General features: G+C 46.0%; 1 protein-coding gene across 1 annotated transcript in view; it reads left to right on the top strand.

Annotated features, from left to right (window-relative positions):
* MLIP (muscular LMNA interacting protein) overlaps window positions 1-20,725 on the top strand; it is a 106,514-nt gene that overhangs the window by 48,246 nt on the left and 37,543 nt on the right. Inside the window, exon 10 of the mRNA XM_083174968.1 lies at window positions 6,920-6,964. Coding sequence (XP_083031094.1) covers window positions 6,920-6,964 — 45 coding nt within the window. The remainder of the gene's footprint in view (window positions 1-6,919; window positions 6,965-20,725) is intronic.

Here is a 20,725-nt window from a genome sequence, read left to right as displayed (position 1 = left end):
GCAGCCAGCCGGTCCGGAGATGATGCGCGGGGCGGCGCGGTGTGGATTAGGACCATCTACAGGGTGAGTATATGACACTGGCGAGGGGGCGGGGGGAGGCAGCGGGGCGGGCCGCCGGGCTGAAAGTGGTTAATCTTTCAGCCCGGGGCAGCGTACACACATGGCGATGATGGATGAAAAACCATCCATCATCACCACATCTGCTGGTAAAACCAGCAGATGAACCACTTAACTAGCGATGATGCGGGAGTGCGCAATATCACTAGTCGGCAATCTGTGGGGCATACACACTGGATGATTTTCATCTGAAAATCGTTCAAAACTGCTGTTTTGACCGATTTTCAGCTGAAAATCGTTAAGTCTGTATAACCCTTTAGTGTGCAGACCTTTATAAGGAAGATATACTATAGGGGTGTGCTACCACTGACAAATGTATTTTATTCAAGGAGAACAAGGAAAGAAAATAATTTGTCCTGGTGTGGTGCACCAGCAAGAAATTTCGTACATAAAACTTAGCTTTTATTTATTTATATTAGAAGCAAGCGAAAAATTATTAAAAAACACAGACAGACAAAAGACAATAAAGTGTGTTAAAAACTTAACACGTGCGGGCGTGTTGTGTGTGCTTAAACCGTACGTATGTATTGTCCAACTGTCAGACAGGCTCCGTTTTGATTCAATCTGGGAATTTATAAGATTCTCTTGAACAGACACAGTTATTGGAAGTATATTGGCTAAACAGCTCTATGGTACTGTGTTCTTCAGTTCAGGTAACAATTGGAAACAATTTATACAGATTGTATTGAGTGTATCAATTAACCCAGATTGGTTACACTGCAATAGGCTCTGTTCTACTGACCAATACTGTATAATTAAACCTCAGGCTTGAGGACAATTTCAGTAGAACAGGTTGGCCAGTTGATTGGCTGCTGGACCGCAATCACCCATTGTCTAGCGATTCAGCGTGAGATGTGAAATTTACATAGCAGCACATCTCTAGTCTCTCCCGGACACAGCTGGCATGGGAGCGGGGGAATGGGCAAGCGGGGGTACGGGGGAGCGAGCGAAAGAGCTGGCGGTGCCGGTGCCAGCACAGCTCCGGCACCATGCTATCTACCGGTGCCTGGAGCAAGTGCTCCACCGGCTCCGCCCTCGCTACTCCTCTGTCTGTGCTTAAGGTACAGGGTTCAAAAAGGCAGATGCAGAAAAACAGTTTTTGTGCAAACCCTGGCGAAAATACACATATGGAGTATACACACTTACACAATTAAATGTGTGGGTCACTTTTGGATGACCCTAGATGTAAAAGAAAAAGCAGACCATAGTGCAATTATTGTATACACAATTACCAGAAAATTTAATGGTATATAGATGCACTCACATGTGCAATGATTTCAAATCGCATGTAAGGGGTCTTTTTCTTGAATCCACAGTGATCCTGGAGAAACTTTAAAAATAATATCTAGTGCAACATTGTTTGGAAAAGTATAAAATACATTTATTAGACAAACTCACATGATGAAAGGGTATAAATCGCATGTATCCCACAATGGGGTATAAAGGATCCTCCAAAAGGCTGATGAGAGACAGCAGTTGGTCCACAACAGACAATCCCAAGGGGTCCAGTCGGCAGCAGTGATCAGCTTAAGTGCACTTTCAGGCTCAACAGCCCTTCCTCAGAAGCTAAGGCAGTAGATGCACCAGCAGAGAGGTATTATATGTACGGCAGTAGAATGGAATGGAACCTACTGACCAGACATAACCAGGCGACGACCAGATGAGGAGCAGTGGGCGATTCGGCAGCCTTCGGCAGGCAGTGGCGGAATGGCACACAGTCATGTATGTGTTATCTGTGCTTAAAGTACAGTGCCTCCATTAACAACACTGCAGAATGGCTTCCCAGAGACACCTGTAACACCCTATCTAAGGCAGTAGTTGTGCCAGCAGAGAGGTATTATACAGTATATACGGCAGTAGACTGGAATGGAACCTACTGACCAGACATAACCAGGTGACGACCAACCGAGGAGCAGTGGGCGATTCCTGCAGCACTGAGTTGTTCTGCGAGTGTGTATCTGTTTGTCACTTTAATACCCAATAAGACCCCTATCTGGCTTGATCGTGTTTACCACCAGCCGATTCGTGCAGCAATACAATAGCTGCAAAGGAGTGGAACCTTCTGACCAGATATAACCAGGCGACAACCAGCCGAGGAGGAGTGGGTGATTCATGCAGCAATGCAATAGCTGCAAAGGAGTGGAACCTTCTGACCACAGGAGATGACCAGCCAAGGAGCAGTGGGCGATTGGTGCAGCACTGATTTGTTCTGCGAGTGTGTATCTGTTTTTGTCAGTTTAATATCCAATAAGACCACTATCTGGCTTGATTGTGTTTACCACCAGCCGAGGAGCAGTGGGCGATTCGGCAGCCTTCAGCAGGCAGTGGCAGAATGGCACACAGTACAGATAACACATATGTGCTTAAGGTACAGTGCCTCCATTAACAACACTGCAGAATGGCTTCCCGGAGACACCATTAACATCCTATCTAAGGCAGTAGATGCACCAGCAAAGAGGTATTATATGTATGGCATTAGAATGGAATGGAACTTACTGACAAGACATAACCAGGCGACGACCAGCCGAGGAGCAATGGGCGATTGCTCCTCGGCTGCGGCAATCAATGACTCTCAGCAGTGGGATTGGTCAGCTCTGTGATTATTACCACTTGAGTGCAAACAGTTGTATGTGATTAAAGATGAGTCCACTTATCTCACATATCAATGACTCTCAGCAGTGGGATAAATGAATGGTGATGCAAGATGGAATTGTCCTTGGGCCCTCCCACCCACTATTATGTTGCAGAAATAGGACATGCACTCTTTAACAAACCAAACATTTCAGCTATAGGGCCTACAAAACTGTGGCTGAAATGATTGGTTTGTTTGGACCCCCACACAAAAAAAACAATATCTTCCTGTATAACTGGCTCTACAGAGATAAGATGTCATGGTCACTCGTCATCCTCCTCCTCTGATTCCTCGCCCCCTTCAGTGTGTACTTCCTCATCCTCACAGATTATCAATTTGTTCCCGCTCGACTCCACAATCACAGGTCCCGTTATAATCTCTGGAGGCAATTCCTGGTCATTGAATAATTGATACTTCATTTTTATAAACATCATCTTCTCCACATTTTGCGGAAGCAGCCTCCTTCGCCGCTCACTGACCAGATTCCCCACTGCACTAAAAATTCTTTCTGAGTACACACTGGAGGGAGAACAAGGTAGAATATGATAAAATAGAGCCATTTTGTACAGGGGCTTCCAAACTGCCTTTTTTTCCTGCCAGTACAGGTAAGGAATGTCTGACATGTCTACTTGGATGCTGTCGCCAAAGTAATCCTCCACCATTTTTTTAATGGTGATAGCATCCAATGCAGCGACAGTAGACATGTCAGCAATCGTTGGCAGGTCCTTTAGTCTGGACCAGATGTCCAAACTCCATCCTGCCTGCCCTGCATCCCCGCCAGTGGGTTGTGTGAGAAATCGCAGCTGTTTCCTCGCAGCCCCAGGTGTGGGAGAAAATGAAGGAGGAGCTGTGGCCATGTCACAGTCCCCTTCAGATGACAGAACTGACTTCACGTGTGGCAAGTTCAAATAGCTGGAGAATCTTGCACAACATGAAAATCAGCCTCCACTGCGCTTGAGTCAGGTGCAGCCCTGCTCCTCTGCCTATGTTGTAGGTGGCCGTTTAGGCTTAAATGGCCTTTTGCTGCTCCTCCATCCAGCATATAGAGGGTGGAGTTCCAGCGCACCACCACCTCTTGTTTAAGCTGATGGCAGGACAGGTTGAGGGGTTTTTGGTGCCGCTCCACCCTTCAGCAGGCAGTGGCAGAATGCCGAAAGTGTCCACAAATTTTGCGGGCAACCACAAGCATCTCCTGCATGCTCCTGTCACTTCTGTTGAAATGCTGCACCACCAAATTTATTGTATGGGCAAAACATGGCACATGCTGGAAATTGCCCATGTGTAATGCCCGCACAACGTTACTTGCGTTGTCCAACACAACAAATCCCCAGGAGAGTCTAAGGGGGGTAAGCCCCTGGGAGATGATTTCCCTCAGTTTCTCTAAGAGGTTGTTGGCATTGTGCCTCTTCCTGAACCGGTGATACACAGCGTAGCCTGCCTAGAAAGGAGCTGGCATGCAGGAGATATTGCTGCTGCTGCTGCAGAAGGCGATGCATCTACCCAGTGGGCTGTCACAGTCATATAGTCCTTAGTTTGCCCTGATCCACATGTCCATAGCTAAGTGGACAGTGGGTACAGCCACATTTTTCAGGGCACTTTTTCTGATGTCCCTGTACATCCCGGGTATCGCCTACCTAGTGAAGTGAAATCTAGACGGGATTTGGTACTGGGGACACAATACCTCCATCAACCGTCTAAATCCCACTCCACTGATGGCGGACACCGGACACATGTCTAACACATAGCTGTCAAGGCCGCAGTTATCCTCTTTGCCACAGGATGACTACTGTCGTATTTCGTCCTCATGGCAAACAACTGTTGGACGGTCAATTGCTTAGTGAAAGACGTAGCAGTCTTATGACTTCCCCTCTGGGATGATGACCGACTCCCAGCAGCAACAACAGCAGCAGCGGCAGAAGTAGGCGTAGCGCTGCAGTATCCTCCAGAGGAATCTCGGAGAGAAGAGGAATCAGTCATGCTGGTGACATGGCCTGCAGGACTCCCCCGATCCGGATCAAGGAGCAATTTGACGAGGAGGGAGTGGGTGGTGTGCTTTTCAGGCGCATGGCTCCAACAGGATGACCAATGGATTTAGGTTTCCCTGGACTGCTAGCCACAGTTCCTGAACTAAACACTGATTTATGAAGGGACTTCAGGTGATGTATAAGGGAGGATGTCCCTAGGTGGGCAAAATCCTTACCCCTGCTTATTGGAGCTTTACATAAGCTACATATGGCAATACATTTGTTTTCCAGATTCGGATTAAAAAAATTCCAGACCGCAGAGGTGGATTTATTGGCACTGGAGTGCAAGTATATACGGCAGTAGATGCACCAGTAGAGAGGTATTATATATACGGCAGTATATGCACCAGCAGAGAGATATTAGATTTATACAGTAGTATAATTATGCACCAGCAGAGAGATATTATTCTTATACGGCAGTATAATTAATTATGTACCAGCAGAGAGATATTATTTTTATACGGCAGTATAATTAATATGCACCAGCAGAGAAATATAATTTTATTATATGGCAGTCGATGCACCAGTACACTGTTATTAATATTTATTTATATGTCAGACAGAGCACAGTAGATGCACCAGCAGACAGGCCCGGCGACAGGGGGGGTCAAAGGGTACAGCTGACCCAGGCCCCGATGATCAGAGAGGCCCCAAGTTAAGCCCCCGCTTGGCCGCCGGGACACTCATCCTCTGAATTCAGCACTTATTGTTTCTCCTCCCTTAAGAAAAATTTGCGTGGGCGTAGTGCCGCTGACACAGAAATGATCCTGCAGAGACATACATGGGGGCTGCCTGGGGACATTCGCCGGGACACGCAGCTCTTGACTGCCAAGCGAGCAGCCTGTGGACGGTCTGCCGGGACACACAGCTTCTGTCCGCCGCCGCTTACACACATTGACATGAGCCAGTGCTGTCAGTGTATCTAAGCAGTGGCTGGAAGCTGCGTGTCACTGGTCACAGGTAAACATCACAGGTCATTATGAAGAATAAAAATGTTTGCTTGTCAATTTTCACACTTATTTTGACAAATTCACTTGGCATTCAAAGGGTTCAAGCCCACCTGAATTGAGTTAAAAATTGTGTGTGGCATAATATGTACCGGGCATTAAGGTCAGTGGTGTAGCTAGGTGTCACAGTGCCCGGAGCAAGGGCATGTTTCACCCCCCATTTTTAGTAGGCAGGGCTCTTGCACACCAAAAAGGGGGTGCGCCCACAGCCGGGCTGTGCAGGCAGGGGATTTAGAGATGCGATCTTATCACATTTTTTACAATGTGATCACATTTCTGCAGGGACCGTGCCTCCCAGCGCACATACGAATACACCATTCCCGCCTCCCAGCGCACATACGAATACACAATTCCCACCTCCAAGCACACATACTAATACGCCATTCACTCCTCCCAGTGCACATACTAATGCCCCATTCCCCCCTACCAGCGCACATACTAATGTCCCATTCCCACCTCCCAGTGCACATACTAATACGCCATTCCCGCCTCCCAGTGCACATACTAATACCCCTTCCCAGCACACATTCTAATACGCTATTACCAGGCTGACTAAGTGAGACCCCGGCCTGGGTTTCATTTGCGGGGGGGGGGCTAGACCCCTTGCACCCCTTCTGCCTTCGGCGCCCGGAGCGTGTGCTCCACTGGCTCCGCCCTCCCTATGCCTCTGATTAAGGTATGTGGCATAATGTGTACCAGGCATTACGGTGTGTGGCATTATGTGTAATGGGATTTATGGTGTGTGGCAGGTGTAAGAGGCATTATGCCTGTGGCATGATGTGTAACCGGCATAACAGTGTGTGACATGTGAAATGGGCATACCCCTTCCCGAAATGACATGCCCCATTTCACAAGGCCACACCTCCTTTCAACAGACTTGTGCACCCACCAGCAAAAACATAAATCGACACCTCTGACTGTACATTTAGTAAATTCTCAATTCACCATATTCCAATAAAACTGAAATGGCTTTTTTTTTTTTTTTTTACAGTATTTATAACTCAGATTACATATTAACAATTTATCAGCAAAGAGAAGTCTACAATAATATCTTATTTCATTTTTGCTACATTTTAGTTTAATCTCCCTTTAAGGATTCCTGGCTTGGCAATTCTAAGCATGTTTTATTTTACCCACAGGCCTCTCTGCAGTCTCTAATGAATACAAAAGCAAATGCTTTTCAAGTGAGTACTTCGTATTTGTACTTTACATTGATTTTGACAGCAACTTAAACTGAAAAGACCTGGTTACTGATCTATCCTAATTAGAGTCCATAAAGTATACAGAATCTGTTTATGTAGCATGTAATTATTCATACTGTAATATGATGTAGATAGAGATTCAGCATAAATGTACATCACATTTTCATCCCACCTTGCAATATCAGCAAGATAAATGTATAGACTGCATTCTACAAATTGTATCTTTAAACAAGTGCCCAAATATATTAACTAGATACTCTCTATATTTATTTGGGGTGCCGTACGGCGCCCCGACAGTCGGGATTCCGACAGTCGGGATTCCGACAGTCATTACTCCGACATCGGAATCCTGACTGCTCCCTCGTGGGAGTCCACGACCCCCATAGAGGGAGAAAAAAATAGGTGGCAAGTGCAGCGAGCCCGCAAGGGGCTTCATTGCACTCCCCCCGCTGTGCAGTCGGGATTCCGACGTCTGACTAATGACTGTCGGAATCCTGGCTGTCGGGCAAATATACCACACCCATTTATTTGCACAGAGTCCAATGAAAGCAATCAGCACTTATCTTCCATTTTCTGTTTGCCTAGAGAGGCCTATTCAGGATCGCTCGTCACCATCCGAAATCGGCCCCAGCCCTGATAGTCAGGGATTGCGCATGTGCATTTCTTGCTGGGCCCTTTAATGTGTGGAGGTAGGGTCTGTGGCGAGCCCAGCGTTTTATGCCTGCTTTGGGAGGCCGGCGGACATCCCCTGATTTCAGCCACCCACCTTGTCTTCGGCAAACAACGATTGAATAGACAGACTTTTATTACCGAAGGGGAGAAAAATCAGTGACCATCGGATGATTTTTCTCCCTTTCGGCTGCATGTGAGGGTATCCCCTCGCATGGTACCGGCGGCGGCAGCGGGAGGGGGGGGGGGGAGATTATGGGCTTGCCAGGCAGTGAATGTTTGCTGCCTAGTGAGCTAACCTGAATCAGGCCCAGAATGTGTGCAAAAATGCCATTATAGCAGTCACATTGAGGAGTCTGGGAAATGTGCACATTATTTTTATTTATTTGAGCATATACATACACAGATATAGAGCCATAATCAGTAAAGAAAAATAGCAATATTTTTGGGCCTAATTCTGACCTGTTTGCTGATCTTCAAATTTGCAGATGACTGTGAGTAGATAGCCACCACCCAGACAGAGTGAAACAACACCCTGTGTAAATGTGCGAGTGACGTCACACATCCTCCAATAAAATACCTGCTCTTTTTTTTTGACAATCCCAGTAAATGGACGAACTGTCCATTTACTGGGATTGTCAAAAAAAAAATTGTAAGGGGATTGCAATTAAATATTTTCACTATTTTTGTTGCATGTATGCTACAATATGTACGCATGTGATAATTGATAGGATTGGGAATTCGAACAATAGCGATCCGGTCTGAATAACCCTCTTTGAGTCTAGATCAAACCATGTTGCAATGCAAGGGTAGCACATACGTTCATATTTTTTCTCTGCATGATAAACACTGGCTGCTTTTGCATGTAGTCCACAGATGTTAGACAGCTTTATATATACAATGCAATATAGATTTCAGTTTGAACACACCCCACACAAATCTAAATCTTCCTGCACAATTTATGGGGCATACACATGGGGCGATGTTTCCCTATTTTTAAGCAATCTGTCTAGATGACTTAGGGGGTAATTCAGACCTGCTCGCTAGGCTACGTATATTCGCTGCCTTTGACGGGGTGTGCATTTACCCCGTCAAATGCACACACCCCTCCCACCCCCCTGCCGCTTCAATCCCCACCCTACGATATGAGCAAATGTGTACGCCTGCACACCCGCCCGCACAGAGGAGAAATCATTCGATGGTTACTCACCATCTAATGATTGTTCCTCTGTTCCTAATAAAAAGTAAGCCCATACTTATTTTTCTGATGGACGCTTCCTGACGAATTTGGGGCAGGCACTGATGACATGTAAAGTCTTCCGCCCGCCTAAGGCAGGTAGGGCCACGCCTGCGTTTGCTAGAGTCCACCCGCGTTTCCATGGGCGTGCCCACTGTGTTTGTGAGCATGCCTGAAAAATGCTGGGCAGACCCCAGCAAACAACCCCTGTCTGTCACTCAGGCTGTGATCACCTTGACGATGGCGCTCGCAGCCGTGTCCTGCACATGCACATTGGCGACCATGCGCATGTGCAGACCCAAAACATCAGAGACAGGGCGAATTTCTGACCTGTATGAAAGGTCTGAATCGGCCCCTTAGAAATTAAGCACAAATCGCTCTGTGTGTACAGCATGCGCATATAGATTGTAAGCTTGCGGGCAGGGCCCTCATACCTTTGTAAATACCCAGTTTGCTTTATCACTGTCTCCTATTGTAAATCGCAACAGAATATGCTGTGCTGTATAACAAACTGTTAATAAATAAATAAAATGTGTCCTGCGCGTCGCCATCGCCAGCTCAGATATTTAGTACATACGCTAAATATCTAGTCAGATCACCTAGCAAGTAAAGAGAATACACTGTGGTTAGCACACATCTCCCTGTGTGTATGGGAATGAATAATTGCCAACACTAAATCGCTCAGCACAAATAGCTAAGCACAAATCTCAACATGTGTATGCAGGGCTGGCGCCACCACTAGGCAGCTCTAGGCATTTGCCTAGGGCGCCAGCCACTGGAGGGAGCCAGTTTGGAGCACGGAGCAGAGAGGTGAGTGGCACCGGCGGCGGCCGACACCCCTCCCCCCGGAAATGACAAGGCGGCCTGCACCCCCTGCCAACGACTCCCCCCCCCTCCCCAGAACGTTGCAGTGCTCGTTGGAGCACCGGAGCGCCCCCCGCCAGCCACCGCAATCACTGGTACCCCCCCATACAGCAGCCGGGGGGCGGGTGAGCACCGGAGTGCCCCCCCAGCGGCGCTGTGTGTATGCCCTTATACATCTACCCAACCTGCAGTGCAACATGGTTTTTCTTTGCTAACAATTCTGAATCAGGCCCATAGTTTGTGACAATTCATCTTTCAGTTCTTGTTCCAAAGCCCAAAACAAGGAAATGATCAAACCAGTGGCAATTTTCACCTATGAGCTGCAGGACTACAGCACCCCCAGGTAAAATCTGTCAATCTGTAGTGAAGCCAGATGCATTCCATGCAACTGCATTGGCTTACTTGTGAAGGGCAGTGTCTTCCTACTGGAAGTCTGAGCTGCTAGACACATAAGTTAGTGCCATTGGGAGGTTGAACCCGGGCCTGACCACTGGAACACCAGGGACTTGGTGTGGGTTACTGAATGATGTACTATATTTCTGGATAAACTAGACTGGATTCCAGATCTGGCTGAACTGAATTAGTACTGGATATGACCGGGTTGAGCTGAATACTGGATATGACTGAACCGGACTGGATGCAGCCCATAGAACCTGGAGTTTGGGCATGCGCAGTACCATGCGCCAATCTTGGGGCCTGTCACATGCATTGTACAGATGCGGGCACCCTGGTTTAACTTCTATGGGCTGCAGCCAAAGCAGCCTATAGAAGCTGGGGGCATGTGCTTGTGTAGAACCGAGGTCGATACTATGCATGTGCCGGTCCCACTGCCTGTCATCCGCACTGTACAGGCATCGGGACAGCAGCAGAAAGCAGCGTGTGAGCAGTGAGGGTGGGGGAGGGGGCTGTAAAGGCATCGTGGCCAGTGGCAACCCCCATCCTACAATCAGGCATGACCAGCTGCTGGTTCAAACCCAAACCTATATTCTCTTCTATATAAAAGCAGGTTGGAAAACCACAGCTTTGCTTAACCAGTACCAACCACAGCTCATTGATTCTGCATTTTCTTCTATTTAAAACTTGATAACTCAAGGACTACCGTCGTGCAATACAACACATGAATCCTTCTTTCTTTTACTGTCACAGATGCTGAAGTCATATAAATCACTTGGCAGAGATCTTTCCACTGATTTGTAAGAGTTCCCGATAACAGAAAAATTGCTATCACTGTATCTCTTAGCTGGAGAGAATGACAGGCTCCCTCAATTGCAGCTGATTGTGGCCCTTATTCTGGTTGGTGCGGTCAGAGCCGCACACGGGGCTCCGACCGCACAAACCAAGGGCCGCCCACCAGACGGATCGCCACGGCCGTCCATACACGGACGGCTGGCGATCCGCTCAAAAATGGTGGAGGCTACGCCTCCACCATGGTGGGAGCTGCCCCCTGCCTTCGATGGTCGACGACCATCGAAGGCAGGCCCGCACGCCGCGGCAGCTCCCGCAAGCTCAGACCACACGGACAATCGTCCGTGTGGGAGCTTGTAAGGGGGCTGAAAGCTGACATCCGACGACGTCAGCTTTCCGCCCCCATGTCATGGTAATGAGGGCGTCATGCCCTCATTACCATGCATACGCCCCGCGTTTGCATGGGAACGCCCATGAAACGCGGGGCGTACACATAGGGAAATGAGGGGCTGAAGCCCCTCACGCCCCTATCCGCCCCCTTTGCGGCGGACGAAATCCGTCTGCGGCGAAGGGGGCTGCACATGCGCAGAATGACCTCTGCGCATGTGCAGACAAAAAACATCGGCGGTACGGCCGCACGCGGGCCGTACCGCACGATTCTGAATAAGGGCCTGTACGCCTGTCACAGCTTGCTGACTTTGTTTTTGTTGATTACTCAAGGAAATAATGCAGTCAAATCAAATCAATTTCTTGGCTTTAGTCAATATGCGGTCAAAACAATACATTTAGACAATTTCAAAACAGTTTAGTGTAAAATTTCTTTTTCTCTGGTTTCAGGGCATGCAATAAAAATGTGATAATTTTGTGCTACAATATTTCTTTACCTTTGAAATCTTAGAAAGATTATTTGTATTAATACCATTGCAACACTGAATTTTCCAATATAGGGAGGTATTCAATCGGTGCTGGTATTTCCGCCAGCGGAAATAGCGTCACTCGCCTATTCAATGCTGTCATTCATTTACAAAAAAAAGTAGAATCTGAATTGTAAGAAACGGATGCTACTTGTCGAATTTGTGGCTGATTATGACAATTTAGTGGCCGTTTTGAGTTATAGTCAGAAACTGTCCAATATGGCCATGAATCCTACTGTCGGGAAGATCCCAACAGTCGGATTTGGGATTGAATACTCCCCTACGGGTTTAATGGTGTTTGCAGCTGTTTCTAACTGTTGTTACTGTTACTGAGTGTTCACATTTTTGCAAATCATATAAAAGTAAATGATATTTATTAGTCTAGTGAAATCATATCCTTTGAGTTCTTTGCTAAAATAGAAACAGGTACTTATGTAATATCTGGACTCCCGTTTTTCTTATGAGACCACGCTTCGGGCACGGTGGCTCGCTGCGCTCGCCACACTATATAAAATCAACTCCATGCGTAGTTGGATAGTCGGGGTATGAAAAAATGGTGTGCATTTAACATGGGAGTCCAGATAATACATAAGTACCTAGAAACACTATAAATTAAGGTAAGTGCCCTTTAAAACTATAATTTAAACACCGTTATAACATCCTAACTGGAAGCTAAATATAATTTACTGAAATAATAATAATAATAAAAAAAAAAAAAAAAACAGTTTTTGGGAGATGCAAAATAATTGGAGAATGCAAAAAAATCCTGGCAGGCTTCCGGTTAGTATACAAATTATCACCCTTCTCTCTCTCCCTTCCCTCCCTGACTTTGCCTCTCTCTTTTTTCGGTCTCTTTTGGATGATTTGGCCTTGTGCATGCGCATGGTGCGTGTATCCACGGCGCTGCTGGGCTTGGTGGGGTTGGGATGGGGCGGCTCATTAGCATATGGGAACACCCAGCGTTTCATGGGCATTCCAATGAGAACACTGGCAATTCTCATGCTAATGGAACGATGACAAAGGTGCAGGGGGGGGCAGTTGACGACCAGTGGTTCCACTTCGCAGCCAAAGTGAACGTACACATTTTGTGAATGGTGAGTCAGTGTACCACGATTCGCAAGGTGGGATCTGGTTCACTCCCAAGGATTAAAATAAGCATCTGAGTGAATGAACCAGAATAACCCCCTAAAAACAGATGCAGGGGGAGAATCAGTTGGGAGGTCCCCTGTCACTTGCTTCTCTGCTTAGCAGTGGTGAATAGATGCCATACACATGCAAACAATGCCTTTTCCCAAGAAATAAAGGGACTAAGAGCATGCCAGCAGCTCACAGAGCACTGGGCATGGACCCATAGTAATGACAAAAGAGTGTTGTGGATTGCATTAGCCACATAACTGTGAGTCCACACCCCCTTTTACATAGATCATGCCCCGTTTTAGGGAGTACACTGGAGTACTGTGTAAAAGGATACTGGATCTTAATTTGTCTATTATGCCTATGCCTTGGTCTGCTCTGATCATAGTCATGGCAGGACCGCAGGTGAGGGGGAGGCTTAAGGGTCACGTGTATTGGGTGCTGCGATGAAAGGTGTAAAATAACCTGTGTCCACCAGCACTCCACATGCTATTGACAGCAGACATATCGCTCTAAGTGCCGGTGCCTGTCGGGTACCAGCTCCGGGGGCTTGTGTCATAAAGCCACCATGACGCATGATGTCATAAAGCCACCAGTGAGCATGATGTATGCAAGCACCATAGCGGAGAGGGAGGCAGGAGTGAACCCACAGTGTGGCCAAGCGCTTTATAATTATATTATACTTTAAAATTAATAGAAGTGAGTCAAAGTGACACAACTGTATAATTGATGCACACCACTCTATGGCCCTTATTCTGATTGCCTCGCCCAGATCCGAATTAGTACGCAGAGTGTTTCTTAGCTCACTGCGCATGTGTACCATTCGCAAGGCGCATGTGCAGGTTTGAGCAACCGCACGCTTGCGACCTTACAAGTAGAAATATGTTAGCGAACAAACTCATGCAGAGTAGGCATAATGTGGGCGTATGGATGGGCGTGGCCACAAAACTGGGCAAAACTGGGAGGTAACCAGGGGGTATACCGGAGTGGTGGCTACATGGTGGCGAGCGCTCGGACTGATCGAGCTCAAAATCATTCGCTCTGTAAATTGATAAAATACATGCACCTGCACGCAATGCAGACCCATGCAGCATACAATTTTCTCTCATTAATCAATTAACTAACTACATGGCATCCACACGGGAAGCGTGTTGCAGTTTAACCATTTACACTTTGGTAAATTTGGTACGCATTCCTATCTCTTATATACAGGGGCGTAGGGAGGGCGGAGCCGGTGGAGCACGTGCTCCAGGCGCAGATAGATCAATTGGTGCCGGAGCCGTGCACTGGAAGCTGTGTTGCCGGCTCGCCCATCCTGCTTGCCCGCCCACTCCCTGATCTTCCCAGCAGATCTCGATAGTTTAACTTGGTGCGCCTCATTACATTTGTTAGCAGGGAACCAGGGCACTCACTCCATCTACCCGGCGGCACAATTTACCTTGTCTTTTTTGAGACTGAGACAGCTCTGTCTCCTTCTCTACTGTGACAGCTTCACCGACGATCAGGGCTGCCAGCACAGAGAGCACTGTTAGCAGAGCTCTCTGTGCTATGAAATACACACAGGCCTCGGAGTCTGGCTGAGGGGACAGTGCACACTGTTAGCAGTGGAAGTGTCAGGCACTTCCCTGCACCGCGCTGCAGTCTCTCACCTGCTGGGCTAGCAGCTGGCTAACTTCTCTGCACAGAGGCGAGCTCTTGTTCATTCTGCAGTGCCCTGGGCTCCAAGCTCCGCCTCCATGTTCTCTCTGCCAGACCGGACTTCAGGGGGCAGACAGAATGATTACTGCACGGACCAGGAAACCCTTGCAGCAGCAGCAGCTGACATCAGGTTCCCTGCACTAATGTATATACAGTGATATTAAAGTGTACTCTTTATTGTTCTTGCTTACTGCATTACCTTTATAGAAAATGCAGGTTTTTTTTAAGTATAAACTGGTTCAAATATTTTTTATATACTATGATTAGTTGATAAAAACTATCCACCTCTATCTATCTATCTATCTATCTATCTCTAGAAACCCCCCTTTGCAAATGCTGCGTTTGCCCCTGCCATCTACTTGGAGTCACAGCAGAATCACCCACTTGTCCCCTGATCTGCCGTCGTGGCAATCAGCTCTGTAGAAGGGAGAGATATCCACTCTACCCAGGTGCCTGTCACCAACCCGAGGTCACAGCAGCATTATTGTACAGCCCACTGAGAAGCATCTGCTTATTCAAACATAAATACAATAGCATCAAGTGACAGGACACCATTCATATGTATATGTTTGCAAGTGTTACTTCAACATTATTATTATTATTATTTTTATTTATTTTATTTAGGTACAGTTTCTTATATAGCGCAGCATATTCCGTTGTACTTTACAATTGGAAACAACAGTGCTTAAACAAACTGGGTAGATACAAACCGACATGGAGGTAGGAGGGCCCTGCTCGCAAGCTTACAATCTAATATTGCCAGTCTGATACTTGAATCACCCTGCAAGGGCCCCGCCCACTACAAATCGGGGGAAGGGGGGGGGGCGGCGAATCATGCCCTTGCTCCGGGCACCGTGGCACGTAGCTACATGACTGCTTATATATTTTATTGTTTTTCCCCACAATTGCACCAGCATTCTTAACTGCTATTATGTGGCATTTCCAAATCTGCAACCTTAACACACAAGTGTGCCTGTCATGTTGGCACAATAGTACATACAATTACAACAACTCGACATGTGTCAATTCTCATACTTGCATGCAAACAAAACCATGATGTTGTGATCACATTACACACATCTATCTTCTCATAAGGGTTAATTAGTAATTGGGGAAGGCAATTAATAAATGGAATGCAATAAACACCATAAAATGAGGGTAATTGGTTAATGGGTTGGATATTACTTCCGAGCCAATTCGGGCTGTGACGTGTGAAACACCCGCAGAGCCTGTTCGCTCGGCTACATACTGGATGTCCGAGCAGACATACTGAGCCCCGTGTGAACATGTCAGTGTACGTGCGGGAGTATGCCAATCCCCTTTGCCTTTTGAGGTAAACAAATGGGTTTGCCGGTCTTATAGGCGTGCCTTTCGCTGCCCGTGTCCATGTGCGGTTCGTTCACTTGGCTGCATGCGGATGTGTATCTAAATGAATCAATCAGAATGAGGGCCTATACAGTATATAGTGCTGTGTACAGATGGAGCTGTTCCCAGCTTTGCAGGGGATGGCGGAAGAAACGCCAGCCGCCAACCCTGTCAGCCGCCATCTGATCTACGAATGGAGACGCGCGCATGAGATGCGCGCGCGTCCCCTTCCGACGGCGCTTCCCCCGGGTCCCCGCCGGCTTGCCGGCGGTCACCCGGGGTCCCCACCGCCTCCCTGCTCTCCCACCTAACCCTGTCCGTCACCCTGAAGCGGAGACGGACAGGGTTCCCGTCGCCCCGCCGCCCGTAAACTGAGACGAGCGTGCGTGTGAGACACACGCGCGTGGTGGATCACCAGCGGAGACAATCTGGCGATTCGCCAGCAAGAGGGAGACTGGCTCCATCTGTATATTTTATATATATACACTTATATATAAATATATTTATATATATGTATATATATATATATATATATATATATTTTGATAGAAGATATCGCACCAGCTTCACAATGTGAATAGATGACCGTGTTCAGGTCAATGATACAAATAGTAATAGATCCCACAACAAATGGGAAAACCAGCACCAGTCCAGTAAATTAAACAAAAATGTATTTATTGTCACGGACGACACATACAGTATCAGGATAAGCATGAAATTATGTCAGCATAAACACCCAACAGGCTGTACTTAGCAGCCTAGAGAATGTGAAGTACAGCCTGTTGGGTGTTTATGCTGACATGATTTCATGCTAATCCTGATATGTGTCCGCCGTGACAATAAATACATTTTTGTTTAATTAATTTACTGGACTGGTGCTGGTTTTCCCATTTGTTGTGGGATCTATATATATATATATATATATATATATATATATATATATATATATATATATATATATATATATATATATATATATATACCTACACTAAACATCGGCACTCACCTTTCCTAGTTTTGGGGTGCCCTATGGCTTGTGACCACATTGTTTAAACAGACATTGTAGGGGCTCTGCACACACTAAATTAACTGATAATAAATAGTGGAGATTTGGTTCATGAATTGATCAATGCATTTAAGCCTGCAGCCCCTTTCACGGGACCCCACCTTTCTGCAGGTCCTAACACTATCGCTGAAAATGGCTACAATACACATAGCTATAACATCAATGTTTGATTCCAGGCATGCTATCTGGTCTAAGGCTCACAGCAGACTGTGCTTTTATATGTGAGCAGTTACCAACACACCTGTCTCTAATCATCTAGGGAAATGGTTAACAAAAGCTATGGAGTCTTAGCTAAAACATGGCGCATGAGAGAATGTGACCACAATAAGACTAATTTAAAAAATTAATCTAATAAACAATATATGCACTAAACATCGGCACTCACCTTTCCTAGTTTTGGGATGCCCTATGGCTTGTGACCACATTGTTTAAACAGACATTGTAGGGGCTCTGCACACACTAAATTAACTGATAATAAATAGTGGAGATTTGGTTCATGAATTGATCAATGCATTTAAGCCTGCAGCCCCCTTCACGGGACCCCACTGTTCTGCAGGTCCTGACACTATCGCTGAAAATGGCTACAATACATATAGCTATCACATCAATGTTTTATTCCAGTCATGCTATCTGGTCTAAGGCTCACAGCAGACTATGCTTTTACGGGCATGCAGGTCTCCTGGCCGAGACTCTGTTGAAAAACATAAAGAAATACAGTGTAATTTCTTTATGTTTTTTAACAGAGTCTCGGCCAGGAGAACGGTGAGCCCGGCGTGTCCACTCTCCACCCCTAGCCAGCATCATCACCCTGGCAACGGTAGCCTGGCAACAAGCCAGAGAGACGCGACTGCAATGTACTACACGCGTCAGGGCTACATTCTCCACCCACACACTTCCGGATTCACAGGAAGTACGGGCAGACGCCGGGCAGCCGGATCCCTGCTGAGACACCGTGAGTATGCACATTTGTATTTGGGTATTTAAACCGTCTAGTTTGTATTTCTTTGTTGCACTGTATCCTTGAGAACGGGGGGAACACGCCCCGAAACTTTGGAATAAATTATTTTTTGCACCCAAGCCGTGGAGTGCCGCTGCCTGTTTGACATTGCACTGTATCTATGTATCCAGAAGGCACCCGCGCCAGTTGCAGTATTTAGGGGAGAGTGCCGGTCTGAACAGGAATACAGCACATATATATATATATATATTTATATTTATCTTACATTGCATCTGTCAGAGTAGAACCCAAGAAACAATCAAATGTTTTGTTCAGATAGCAATGCAGATAAGGAGCTTTTTGGCAAAGTAAATACGCCCAATGGAGTTGCCTTTGACCTGTCGCGCTGCATGGCATATATAGGACACATATGTAAATGAGTATTACGACACACAAAAATTATGCATGTATAGTAGATAGCGAAAAAGATTTGTATTAATAGACTATGAGTTTGAGTCACTGATTAAAGTGTCAGGTTCCCTGAGCAAGAGTGTGGGAAATACAGGTTTCAAGTAAAGGCCTCCATACACTAGTAGAATTTGATTTGATTTCACCCAATCCCGATGAATCAGGTCGAAAATGAAGTACCGCTGGCACACGCCTATGTGCAGGTACAAGCAGGCGAGGTGGGCAGCGGTGGGTGCCGGGAAACAGTGGCAGGACCCGGGCAGCAGCGAGTGCTGGGCTGCCTCAAGCACCTGTGGGTAGTGACCGTTCAGCATTTAAAACAAAGTCCTCACTTCTACTGAAGTGTTTCACTCCTACGGGGAGCTTTATCAAAGCTAATTGCCAATGCACACACTCAATACAAACGCTGCACATGCGCAGTTCTATAATCAAATGGATTGCATTTGTGCAATTTGTGAGTCTCCCCGAGTTAAAATCATCCATTAGATTAATGTGTTATTTGGTGATGCTCTACTTGGTTTTAAAAAGCGAGTTAACAAAAACGGTTTCTTTACAAAGGAGGGAAAACCCTTTTTGGGGACATTCATTTAAAAAAAAAATAGAACTTTTATTTAATAATAAATGACTTAAAATTATCATCTGATTTGAAGTGGGGAACATGGAGACATGTCAGTAGAAGAGAGACCTCTAGCATGTTACTGCGAATCCAGCAAGCTGCATTGCAGCCTGCATCATGAGGATGGCCAGCTGAGTAACCTTAATCTTATGCAGCTGACCAACGGAAAGGGGGTCTGAGAGGCCAGGAAGAGTGCATGGTGACATGCACACCTCTCACTTTCCCATTCCAGAATATGGGGTGACATGCCCCTATTTCAGGTAATGGAGGCTTGGGGCTTGCCTGATTGACATAGGGAAACTGTGGGTAACATTGCAATGCCCGTACTTCACATGCACAGAAAGGGCCTTATGCAATCAGCAGAGATTACAATAACTGGGTCGCTGAGAGTGGCGGGTCTCCTGCATCCATCTGTGTATCAGGCCCTTTTATTTGAAAAGGAACAGAGAAGCAAATATTCTCGAGTGCATAATAATTGTAATCACTTTTCTTATTTTATATGCACGTTTTCCGATACTTATATTTATTCCGATACCTATTTTATTTAGCAAATGCTAACATATTTATAAGCTATGTTTTGGGGGTGTGGTACAATGTCACCAACAAGTCGACATACAAAGGCAGACAGTTGCAAAAGTTTGACACAAGCAACAGGCCAACATGAAAAGGTCAATTTGAGGTTTTTCACTTTTTGTGTCAATATCGACACCTTAGCATGTGAACCCCTAATTAATGTACTGCATCACACTCGCTTGCCAGTCTTTGGACCAGATGTCTCATTTCACCACCACTGTGCTCTACACATTTAGCTATTCCCAATCAGAATCCAAATTGATTGTAAAACATGAAAATGTCAAAATATGAATAAAGAAATTCCCCAAAACTCATGTACATTTTTCATGTATTACAATAGCCATTGCAAACATTTGCTTGTGTTGACATTTTGAACGTGTTGATACATCTCCTTTGTGCTGTGCCCTAGCATTAGACAATGTCCGCCTACTTTTGTGACATCCAAGTTCAATAGAAGTTGGCTGGTTTAATGAAAAAGTTGGCTACATGTGACGAACAATGTTTTATCTGACGGACTAGTTGGTCAAATGGATTGATGGAGGAAAGTTGTTCTGTTGCATGGATAGCTTTAGATTTAGTTTTTGTTACTTTGCCTGGTGTTTTTACTTACAACCAAAACAGAAATCAGAAAAGCATTGTCACTAGTTTCTTATATAGCGCATACATATTCCACAGCGCTTTACAGAGAATATTTGAACACTCACATCAGTCCCTGCCCCAGTGTATCTTACAATCTATATTCCCTACCACATATACACGCATGCAGACATTCTAGGGTTAATTTGTAGGGAGCCAATTAGCCTACCAGTATATTTTAGTATACAGTTAGAGACATAGGGCCTTATTTTGGTTCATTCTTTCTGACAAAATCCTTCTTAGATGGGCAAAACCATGTGCACTGCAGGGGGGCAGGTGTTACTTGTGCAGAGAGAATTAGATTTGGGTTGGGTTTTACTTCAAAGTGAGATCTATATTGCAGTGTAAAAATAAAGCAGTCAGTATTTGCCCTGCACAGAA

The sequence above is a fragment of the Crinia signifera genome, chromosome 3 (genome assembly GCF_055691185.1).
Source record: "Crinia signifera chromosome 3, ASM5569118v1, whole genome shotgun sequence".
Classification (NCBI taxonomy): Eukaryota; Metazoa; Chordata; class Amphibia; order Anura; family Myobatrachidae; genus Crinia; species Crinia signifera.
The sequence above is the reverse complement of the archived record's forward strand: the minus strand, read 5'-3'. Positions and strand labels throughout refer to the sequence as shown.